At 42.3% G+C, this 11,904-nt stretch overlaps 1 protein-coding gene and 1 long non-coding RNA gene across 2 annotated transcripts; one reads left to right on the forward strand and one right to left on the reverse strand.

The window, feature by feature from the left end:
• Window positions 1–1,383: 1,383 nt before the first annotated feature.
• Window positions 1,384–4,177, reverse strand: LOC119032781. The gene is made up of 2 exons (XR_005079031.1): window positions 4,059–4,177; window positions 1,384–3,559 (listed from the first exon to the last, which is right to left on the reverse strand). It is a non-coding gene; the product is annotated as an uncharacterized LOC119032781 (long non-coding RNA).
• kera (keratocan) lies at window positions 3,531–10,371 on the forward strand. The gene is made up of 2 exons (XM_037122312.1): window positions 3,531–9,372; window positions 9,496–10,371. The coding sequence occupies exons 1-2, from the start codon at window positions 8,511–8,513 to the stop codon at window positions 9,663–9,665; spliced, it is 1,032 nt and encodes a 343-aa protein (XP_036978207.1). The 5' UTR covers window positions 3,531–8,510; the 3' UTR covers window positions 9,666–10,371.
• The last annotated feature ends 1,533 nt before the right edge of the window (window positions 10,372–11,904 follow it).

Raw genomic sequence — 11,904 nt, forward strand, 5'->3', positions numbered from 1 at the left:
TCATACAAACAATATCTAGCGGTTTCATGCTTGCAAATGTTTAAATGCTGCTTTCCAATAGTGGTCTCTCATAGGAAATTCCAGTGGTTTCATACTAAGAAATGCTGAAATACATTATCTAAAAGTGGTCTTTCATCTAAAACATTCAGTGGTTTTCACAATAACCAATGCTGAAAACCCTTTATATTTTGGCTTACCTGGTTCTGTTGGCACAAACTCAGCTGAAAGATGTCCCAATGTCTTGTTAAAAATACCCAGTGGTTTCATGCTTACAAATGATGAAGTGCAATCTTGAACAGTGGTATCCAGTAATTTCCCTCTTAGAAATACTGAAAAGCCATTTTGAACAGTGGCTTCCAGTCAAAATATGCAGTGGTTTCTTGTCAGTAAATGCTGAGACACCATCTCAAACAGTGGTCTCTCCTCGAAAATATTGTTTCACGTGAAGAAACGCTGAAACACCATCTTGAACAGTTGTCCCTTGTCAAAAACAACCAGTGGTTTCACACTACGAAACGGTGAAACCCCACACTGGTCTCAGATCAAAAAGATCCAGTGGTTTCATGCTAACAAATACTATAAACACTGTCTCAAACAGTGGTATCGCATCCAAAAATTCCAGTGGTTTCCTACTAGGAAAAGTTGAAAGGCCATCTCAAACAGTGGCCCCTCCTTAAAAGTATCCGGTGGTTTCAAACCAACAAATGTCCATGGCCATCCCAAACAATGGTCTCTCCCTAAAGACATCCAGTGTTTCCCGCCAAGACACCCTGAAACACCATCTGAAACACTGGTCTCTCATAAAAAATCTATTTTTTTCCTGGTAACTGCTGTTGAACGGCTATCTCGAACAGTGGTTTCTTGTCCCAAAAAAATGCAGGGGTTTCCCACTAACGTTGAGAAGCCACCTCTAACAGCGGTCTCTCATTTGACAGCTGTCTCACCTAGCTGTCACACCATTGTCATCCCCTCCCCCTCCTGACATTAAAGTTAGAACATATAATCCAAATGTGATATGACCCCTATCACAGAAAAGTTGGTGGAAATCAGAAACAGATACTTGTCCTTTAAGTGTTGCATTAAATTCTTTATTCTGGCCACTAAACTAAACCAAATTGTGTCTATGTCATCAGAAAAAAGTCTTAAAAGTCTGCTTTTCATTATCAGGTCATGTGTTCCAAAGTTATCACTGTCCATAAAGTCTGAAAGCCACATCAAAAAGTTATTGAACACTTAAGTTGTACGCATTTTAAGTTCTGAAATAACGCAATTTATAATCCTCATCATTTTGGTCTCATCCCTTCCCTTCACAAGACAATAAAGACAGATATATGTCATCACCGACAATATAAATGTTCCTTACACACCGCAGCCTCCTGTTACATCCTCTGAAATGTCCTTTGTGATATATGAACGCACTGACACTGGATGATAAATCAGAGGCACGCTTCATAGTTGTTCCTCGAGTGTGTACTTCACAATCGCTTCTTTTTACGGCATCGAAAGCGCAGTTGCGGAGCTGCACACTAACTGTAACAGCAACACTCATCCTAGCTGATGTGCACCACATGTGCTGGAGCCACGAGTTCTCTCGACGAGTATTAGTCAAGAGTTCCTTATTAGAGCAGACACTATTTAAAGACAGTAGGTTTGGTGATTAGATACGTGGCATTTATGGTTATTATCTAAATGGCTTCCAGATGTCCTATTTAATTCCTGCTGGTGTTTGCAATGAGATCCAGCTGTAAAGTCCTGTTAAACTTCAAATTTGACCCACTTATGTGAAAGAAACCCAGTCTGTCTATCATAGGCGGCTGGGAGGTAATTTAAAATCCCTACACTTCACCATGCCATTTAGTACAAGTCAGTCGGTAAAGGTATTAGCAGTCTACTCACTTCCACTACCGTTACAACATGTTACGTGTTTGTTTTAACAGCTTTTTTCACCTTTCACTTGTTTTTATACTGCCATTCGTACCGATTTTCAATCTAGGACAATTTCCTCCTCTTCCTCCTGAGTCGACCTCATTCAAATCCTGAATGGAGCTCCTGCTGCTCCTGTCTAGACAATAAAGTCCTTCATAAAGACCTAAGCCTCACAGCCTCCTGTGCGAGACGATAGGTGAAAGTATAATCAGCTGTTGCAGCGCTGGCAGCCCAACTCCAAAGAACGTCCTTCAATCCAGATCATCTCCAGCTGTTCTGTCTCTTTGTCTCTGTCTTTATTTATATTCTGTGTCCATCCAAAGTCACACTGATCTGGGCTCTAATTTCTCCCTCCAGTTGTTCAGTCAGCGTTTTTGTTCTCTCCTAGTCACTGTTGGACATTTCCTTATCCCCTTTTATTTGAAACTCTCTCCACATATCTTCTGCATTTTGTCTTTTTCTCACCCTTGTCCCCAGAAGTGTGGACATGGGCTCCAGATGTCACATCTGCTGCCTTAAGTAGACACGCACAGAGCTGAGATGAGAACCGGGGGTATGATGATGGGGAGGAGTGACATAGATAAAAAGTAAGACTGAAGCATCCCTTCTCAAGGGTTCCTCTTTTGATAGAGCCGCAACATCAAAACAAATCAAGTCTTTTTGAACAATAATTAATTCATATATTTGTTGAGCAGAAATGACCAAATAAGAACAACTAACCTGGCTGTGTTTTTGCGGTCCTCAAAAAATTATCCCTGGCGAGGATAGTGGCGGTGCAGAACATGGCAACTTCAGGGCATCCATTAGCTCAGTTGATACAGCGGTGCAAAGGTGTTGTCCTTGTTTGAGTCTGACCTGTGGCTATTTGCTGCTTGTCACCTCCCACCTCTCTCATCCTGTTTCATGTCATCTCTGAGCTGTCCTATCAATAAAACTATAAAAGGCCCCAGAATACTTATAAAAAAAGGAACATGGCAACTTGTGTACTCCTTGGATGATGCAAAATAATTCCAAAAACCCATACAAAATCATTGGAAAAGGAGCAGCTGTCTTCGTTTAATAAGATCATTTTATCCCAGTCATGTGAACCAACAGGAAGTTGGCTGGCTCGGGCCGGTGGATGTATCGGATGTGCGTGTGCTTGTGGGCCCAACAGAGCGGAAGCATTAGAAAAGCCACCGTCTTCGTAGCCAGTTCTCCTCGAGACATCCACAGTGAGGGATCACATCTCTGTTGCTGCACAAGTGACTCATACTGGATCATCAAAATGGCCACAGGGAGGGGGGCTAGCATGAATTTATGTGAAGCTCTGAGCCGATGGTGAATGCTAGTGATTAGCAGAAAACAAGGACCATCTACACAACTGAATCTTAGCAACATCACTAATTCAGTATTATTTAAATTATTATACGCCCAAACCCGGACATCACTGCAAAATCTCTGTCCAAAGCTGCCCAACCCGTGCTGTCCAAGAGGTTCAGGTCAGGTGTCCTTGCTCTGATCCTTCCAACAGTTGTAATGTCAACCTCATGGCGCTATAGTCATGAGCAGCGATCATCTCAGAACCATGAATGTCTGCAATCCGTCCGATATTTGTTGTGTCGGGACCATAGTGATGGCAAATAAGTCACACCTAAAACAACAGGACAGTACGTTGGTCTGCTTGAAATAATAATGTGCACACAGTTTGATTTCGATCTTTATCCCTTTTGGGTTGATGCCTTTGAATAAATATTGGCAAACATCAAACTAGAAATGCACAAAAAGCTCTTACTAGTCTGATAAATGCTTTCCAGGTTTTCTGTCATTAAGAGTTTCCACGATATCTCACAGTTGAGTCACTATAAACATAGTTTAACTTTCACTTCTAAAATAAGTGGTTAACTTTAATTGTGGTCTGGAGCTCCTGCATTACCACAGTAGACAGTGTCGTATTGTGAAGCTGCGTCTGGCAATGACCTGGTGTAAATTCACTAGCATTACGTCAGTGTGTAATATATCAGTGATAGGCCCTATGGGAAAAACTACAAAAAGAAGACTTGGCTTGTAAAAGAAAGAGAGTTGGGTGTGAATGTCTGCAAACCCCTCTAAGCTCCTAGTGAGCCTCACCTGACAGCTCACTAAACACTCACCAAGGCCTGTAAACTGGTCATGCACCCATCCCCCTGAGAAAGGGGTGAGGAGCAGATCATCCACTGCAGGCCAAATGGTTAATATGGGTGGAGTGACAGCAGTTTAACCCTCGATGCTGATGACTTCAATCTCCAAAAGAAAAAAAAGAGGAGACCAAACGAAAGAGGCGGTAAAAACTGCTGGGCTGGCAGAAAAGTAGGCACGACAAAACTCTGAAAGGACATCCCAGCTCACACACAACCGTCCTCCCACCAACGACACACGCTCCATCCTCTCTGTTTAACTGGTACATGTCCAAGGTGCAGCCCTTGGGGAATCAAACCAACAACTATTCGAGTCTAACTGGGCTGGTTTGCAGCGCTAACCACAGCAGAGCCACTGACACTGCAGACAGTCATCAGAGCTAATCACTGGAGAAGCAGAGGGACCAGACCTCACCTGGCTGCATGCAGACCACTCACACCAGCTGGAGAGGCAGGTAAAGATGATTTGTCTTTAATAATAAATCTGTTTGAGAGAGGAGGCGGCAAAGGCTTTGACAAGGGACGGTGCAGTGTATGTATCAGACGGTTTACATCTGATTGGAATTATCTTTACCTTTGATGTGGTGCACCTTGCTAGCATCTGTCTGAGAACTTGCAGGTGAAAGTGGTGGGGCTTTTGAAAGTGTTCACTTGCAGTTTTTTTGTCTGTTTCTTCCAGTCACAGTTCACTTAATGAATCTGGATGCTTCATGTCAAGAAAAAGATAGAAAGGTGGATTTAATAGACACTTTTGGTACAGTTTTACAATCAAGCTCACACCTGGAAATGAATGAACCAAGAAAAAAAAACTGTTTTTTTTTTTTTTTTCAAAGTTTGCAAATGACACACGTGTTTGGAAAGTCACTCTTACTTCCAAACTTTTCTTTTACACGTAATAATTATCCATAAACACAGTCACTTTCTCAGCTCAGGATGCAGTAAGCCATGCAAACTCTTCAAAATGATTCAAAGTCATGAAGTGGATTTCAGCAAAAGCCATCTGCTGGAACCAAGCCCGCAAAAACCGATGCAGTGCAAATACAACCCGTTGTGTAATTAACATAGCTGGCTCAGACACAAAGCCCCTGGCAGGAAATTAGCATTATCATATTCCTCTGCATGTGTTTCTCCTTAGTCTGTCAGGCGGATTTTTGACAACATTTGTTTTCAGTAATATTTATTCCATCTTGCACAGATCTGTCAAGCCCTGACTCACCTCATTTCAACAGTTAGGTCATTCAATTGTAAATCCTGACACTTTATAAATGACTCTTGTGATGTGAGTGGCGAGGTGTATCAAATCACAGTTTCACTTTAATTAACTGTAATCATGATTCAGTTCTTTACACATCATGAATTCCAGTTTTAAACTTTACTCACATTTCTCATACCTAGAGTACGTGTATTGGGGAGGCTGTAAAAAGACAGATGTGTCAGTGAGAGATGGACAACTTGATTTTTGATTTTATCCCAGAACATTTTACAAGTCTGCTGGTTGGCCATGGTAGTAGAAAAAGGTTCAGTGGAAGCACATTCTTGGAAATTACAAGCCGGCTGTCCAGTTGCTTGACAAACTGAGCTGTGTGCCAATTGTATGGTCAGTAGCCTCAGCAGTGCAACAGCATGCTCAGATACAGGGCATTTGTCTTTTTCAGTTAATTATGGGCTCAAAAAAATGTACTGGCATTAGAAAGATAAAGGGAGGGAGAGCAGTTGGCTATGCAAAGAAGAGAAGTCACTTAAGGCTAACCTGCTTACAAGTCAAGCCTGTTAGGACGGTACAGTGACTGATACAAACATCGCATGTCCATTCATCAAGGTAGTGATTTGTCTTTGACGCACAGTTCCTATAAGTGTGCCCAGGACAACCTTGTCAATGTGTAACTGATCATACAAGATTACAAACATGTGTAAAGGAATGACCCCTGTTCACAAATTCAGCGTGGCAAACACAGGAGGAGCTCTAATGGGATTGCACGGCTGATCATGGATAAGTGTTGCCGCTATCCTCACACAACTCAGCTGGGATTATCCCGTTGCATTCAGTCCGCTGCCGTCATCACTGGAAATTAGCGCAACCTCATGCAGGGCATGTTGAAAAGGCACCTGACCTAAGCGAGCTTCTACAAAAACAATTCACCCAATCAGCTTGCAGTTAAATCCCCACAGATTAGGTCTGACCTCCCTCCCATAACACTATTACATCTGTCTGAAGAAAATGTTTTGTACTCTCGGAGGGTGCATCACCTTTGAGCTGGACAACCTTGCCAACATGCTCCCTGCTCTTTACTTCTTAGCATCTTGCAATTCTTGCAAAGTATTTTAAAGCCACTGAGTTCACAGATCTGCCTTCAATCTTGTTCAAGCAATAGCCTCTTGGTATAAGTTCAAAACAAATTAAACTAAAGCCATGATAAAACTCGCATACCAAGAAATTATGCTCAAATATGCTGTGGTACTCAAGGCCAGTATTATTGGATCTAATGTGCACAAAGAAAACACCCACGACTAATTTCTTTTATCGCAACTGTTTCTCATTGTGTACACTTAGATCAAATCTAACCGAAACATTTAATAAGTTTATTGTCAAATAGTCCAATTTTGAAGATCATGTGCTTGAAATCGTAGTACGCAGGCTTGATGGCCTCTTGGCTCCACAAAAAAACACCAAGTAGGTGTCCTTAAAAAGTTAAGCTGTATTGGTACATTTTGTTGAGCTGAATTTGTGTACTTTTACTTTATCCTACAGTCTCTGTTGACTCCAAATACTGCAAGACCTTATAATTCGTATAAAGCAGATTAATGAATGGTGATCACACCATGGACGGCGGTAGCACAAAATTAGCGCAAAGGTCAGCAAAGGATTCTGAGGGATTTGTGATTGGAGTTAAAAAGAGATCAGGCATGCCCGCCAAGGGAGGAAGGGTTGTCCATGTGGAAGTCAGCAAACAAAGAACAGGTAGGATTGCATTAGCCTGTAAGTGGGCCATGTCTCAAGTCCTGAAAAAGGCTTAGCAGACTATACACCACCTCCAGACCTTTGATCTTGGGAGACTCCAATTAGCCAAGAGAAGCTTTGGTGTCATTATGATTGACAAGCTGGCACGCGTTGAATGAACACCCAGTGGTACAAATAGAGGGAAGCGCGAGGTACAGCCTCGTCATTTGGGACTACGCTTGATAGCTTGCTGAGAAAGGACGCAGACAAGTGAGAACCTACAGAGTTTCAGGTAAGCTGTGTTCTTGGAAGGGGATGACATTGACACATGTGGATGGTAATTTGGTAGATGTTTGTCATGCAGCTTTGGGTTTTATCTTTATGGAAGCATGGATCATGCTTTTATCATTTGCACTAGGTCAAGGAGTTGTGACCCTTGTACAGTGAGAGAGCAGGGGCATGTCTCTTAAAACAGGTGTGCTGGCTTTGTCTTTGAAGTGAGGCCATCCATGGAAAAGCGTGGCCTATCCAAAATGAGTTCCAGACAAACGTGGAGTGCATCAAGAATTTAAACAAGCACCAGATGGCAGCTGAGAGGAATCAAGTAGTGCCTCAAGAGATGGGTGGATGGAAGGTGGTAGAGCTGACTTCAGATTTGTCTGACTGGATTCCCTTTTTTGTTTTTGCGCTGCCTTGTTACATAGCATATAATGTATCCCATCTTTGGCATCTCACTTTTTGTCCTTTACCCCTGTCATTGGTTAGGTCAAGGCCATCTGGCCTTGAATTGTTGTTTCTAAAAAGGTGAAGAATTCTGTTTTCCTCAAGGGAATCTGTGCACGCTTGCACATGTGTTTAATTGCATCATTGTATCAGCTGTAGAAACCAAAACAGATGGACTTAGAGATGTGTGGCAGGCATATCCATCCTCTGTATGTTGCATGAAAGCATGTATGCATCTTACAACTGACATGCAAAGTTGTCAAGTCTGAGCTTTCAGGTTATCCTAATGCTATTAAAGTTGACCTGGCTCCGCATCCTCTCAGCGGAGGTTTACCCGTCATTGGCAAGCAAAGGAGTGACCCGGAAAGAGCAGTTGACTTGCCCTGTTGGCAGCTGCCACTAGAATTTAATGATAATGACATCAGTGGTAGAGTAGGCTGCGTAATCTGATGGTGGCTAATTTGGGCCAGAGTTTATACGAGTTAATTCGTAAACACTTTGGTGGATGTTTGCCGTTAGATCGGAAGTGACTGTTGTGTGGGAAACGCCTCACCAGGACTGTCGATACAGAATCACGAAACAGAAAGTGTGTTCCTAATTCCTCAAAGTCCCCAATCCTTTGCATCTTATCTGATCCTCTTTACCATGAGTGTCTAGAACTTCCAGATGTCTCTTTGTCTTATTCTGTTTTAAGATTAACACTGTGTAGCACATTACACAACTGTATATAATTTTGTCTTCCTTTCCATCATAGGTTGCACAGCGAAATGGCACTTCTCCTGAGTCTGCTTTGCATCTTGTGCCTGGTTGGGCCAGTTCTTGGCCAGGACATGCAATATGAGGAATTCATGGCCCAGATCCAAGCCTGTCCTAAAGAGTGTCACTGCCCCTCTAACTTCCCTCGTGCTGTCTACTGTGACAATAAAGGCCTGAAGAGCATCCCCAACATCCCACCATACACGTGGTACCTGTACCTGCAGAACAATCTGATTGAAGTGCTGTCAGCAGATGCCCTGCGTAATGCCACATCCCTGCGCTGGCTGAACCTCAACCGCAACAAAATCACAAGTGAGGGAATGGAAGCAGGGGTCCTTAATGCAATGCCTCAACTGGCACACCTCTACATGGATGACAACCTCTTGTCTTCTGTGCCATCTCCACTGCCAGCCACCCTAGAGCATCTACGACTCTCTCGCAATCGCATTTCCAAGATCCCTGCTGGTGTCTTCGTTGGTCTGGAGAAGCTAAACCTCTTGGACCTCCAGGGGAACAAGCTGATGGATGATGCGGTGACTGAGGTGAGCCTGAAGGGTCTCAGCAGTCTGGTTCAGATCAATCTAGCCAAGAATCAGCTGAGCAGTATGCCTCTTGGCTTACCACCCACTACTACCCAGCTTTTCCTTGACGGCAACAACATTGAGAAGATCCCAGCTGGCTACTTCAAAGGTTTGCCAAAAGTGGCATTTCTGAGGCTCAACCACAACAAGCTTGGCAGCGGTGGAGTCCCCAAAAATGTGTTTAATGTCACCAGCATTTTGGACTTGCAGCTGTCCCACAACCAGCTGACTGAGGTTCCCCTCATTCCCTCAGGCCTTGAGCACCTTCACCTCGACCACAACAATATCAAAAGTAAGTCATGGACATTTTCCCAAAGCACATACTGCTTTTTTGTGATTACAGTACTTAAATCATTTAGGCAATATGTAATGCTATTAAAGTTTTATAATGTTACTTCCCTTTGTGTTTTTACAGGTGTGAGTGGCTCCAACATCTGTCCTGTAGCCGTCGAAACTGTGGACGAATCTGTCAACGACAGTGTTCCTCGTCTGCGCTACCTCAGACTGGACGGCAACGAGATCAAGCCACCAATTCCCAGCGATGTCATTCTGTGCTTCCGTCTCCTCAGGTCCATTGTCATCTAAGGAGCAAACAAAACCAATCAGCGTGTTGTAAGCTAATTCCAATTTTGGATGACTTTTGATGACTTCATATTGTGGACATTTCTCTGATAGTTAAGATGTGTGAATCTATGCAACAGAAATGGTGACATGAGTATTATTTGCATGTTTGTGACGTTCAAATATTTGACGGTAGTTGGCACCAACTTGTTTTATTGCCACGACTTAGGAAAAAGTGCTTTCCAGTTCCAGAGAACATAGACTTTTCAGTGGAGTTTTAATAAATCTTAAAGACGGTAAAACATTGTCAAGGAAGTGGTGGGTTAGAGGCTTTATTTGAGGCTGCAATCTGTTGACCACTAGCTGTGCCTTACGTTGGTACATCTGCATGTACAATTCAGAATAAAATATGAATATAGTTTAGCATGACAGTGATTTAGGACGATATGTATAAATGGCATTTGGAGCTCTTTCAGAACTCATGTCATTATGCTTCTTTGAGAAGGAGGCAGAGCTTATAAGATTGATTGTATTTTTTTTTTTATTGTTTCAGGAAAACATTTGCTTTATATTTGTAGACTTGAAGCCAACTTCATGGTCTTGGGTTCTAGGTTTGTGGTCTTATTTCCTTTTTTTAAGAATTACTCTATTCTTCAAATAGACATATTTACTGTAGGTAATTTATTTTTTATTTAATATTGGCGAAAAATGAGTAGAAACCTGACAGTCCTGTGACTATTCACGGCCAATATTCCTTACTGTTTTGTATGCAGAAATAATGTAAAAACAGTTTTTAAAACAAATGCCAACTCACTTTTTAATTCTGGTTATTATTTTTCTGGATAAACTGTGCAAGAGATTTCATTTGAATTGTCTTCAATTTGAATAAAACATTTGAAAATGAACATGTGCCCTTGAGCATTTTTGTCATGTTTTAAATAACTCCAGCTGTTTACATGAATGTAACTTGATTATAAATATTTGTCATAGGATACACACATTCAGGATGTATTGGCCAACCCATCTGTCTTTTTTAAAATCTTTTTGATGTTGCCACAGATAGTAGTAGGAAACAAACATGGCTGAAGTCGGTGACCTGACATGAGGCTTGCTCCTCTAAATGGCCTCTAAATATTACACGTTAACTACGCCTTACGCCATAGTTTGCCATGTAGGTAGCATTTTGCTTACATTAGCTAACATTAGATGTGACTATACAATGTGATGTGCCAATTAGGATTATGGCATCTGTATAATGTGACATGTACAAACATAGAGCAGATGCCTTTGGTGATGGTGTTGATGTCCAGTTGATTGTGAGTTCTACCACACAGTCTTTACATCAACAACCACTTCCTTACTGTTCGATGCTGTTACATAATACCGCAACAAAAGGCATGAATTGGCTCGATCAACCTATATGTTGTACACATCAAGAAATGTACTGGGCGTAATCAAACCGTGATGTTAACCAGGAAGTTATTGAATGCTAACATTAGCAAATTAGATATCAAATATGTAGTTTTACTTCAACCCATGGCCCGATTTCACTCCAGATTGTCAGTGGTGTAAAAAAAAAACCCAAGTTGGAAAGAAAGACAAGTTTGTGCTTGCCAGTCACATCAAGAAACATCTACCTCGAGAATTAAACGATCAAGCATAATCAATGCTTCTGCTAGCATAACATTCCTATCTAACTGTCAGTTATTACGCCGAAGCTTGCACAGATTGGACCCCACTCCGCAGGGCCTCCCAGGCTCTTTACAGTGCACTCGGTCATATAGTGTGTGCATCAATCATTGTGTCGGGATCATGTGGGGATGAAATTTTATTCAGTTCTTTGCCTTTTCAGAATGCTTGGCAGGAGAAGGACCCTGAATATAAATCCCAGCTTATATGGCAGGTGCAGAGGGATGTCTGGCACTCCCGCTACGTCCTTTTCCCCTCACTCATCAAAAGGTCTAGAGTTACCATGGGAGTAAGAGAGAGAGCGGTGGGCCGGTTGAGACAAAATCTGAGCCAAATAAAGCTGACAGGGTAATGCTAGCCAGTAGCTGTGTGTGTGTGTCCTATTTTTTGTTTGAACAATGGACACTGCAGACAATCTACAAGTGCATGTAGCAAGGAACACTTTCCTCAGGTTTCTTCATCCTTGACCTCCCCAGATCAGCTCATACTCCGGACAATTATGGTTTCCAGTGACAGAACTCAGATCTGTATGTTAGGGCAGGGCGTTTAGCAGAGCGACGGTGCAAAGAGAAAG

The sequence above is a fragment of the Acanthopagrus latus genome, chromosome 14 (genome assembly GCF_904848185.1).
Source record: "Acanthopagrus latus isolate v.2019 chromosome 14, fAcaLat1.1, whole genome shotgun sequence".
NCBI classification, from domain to species: domain Eukaryota; kingdom Metazoa; phylum Chordata; class Actinopteri; order Spariformes; family Sparidae; genus Acanthopagrus; species Acanthopagrus latus.

Coding starts and splice junctions, on each gene's coding strand:
- kera (XM_037122312.1), top strand. CDS start 8,511: ATGGCACTTCTCCTGAGTCTGCTTTGCATCTTGTGCCTGGTTGGGCCA. Junction 9,373..9,495: donor CGACCACAACAATATCAAAA/GTAAGTCATGGA, acceptor GTGTTTTTACAG/GTGTGAGTGGCTCCAACATC.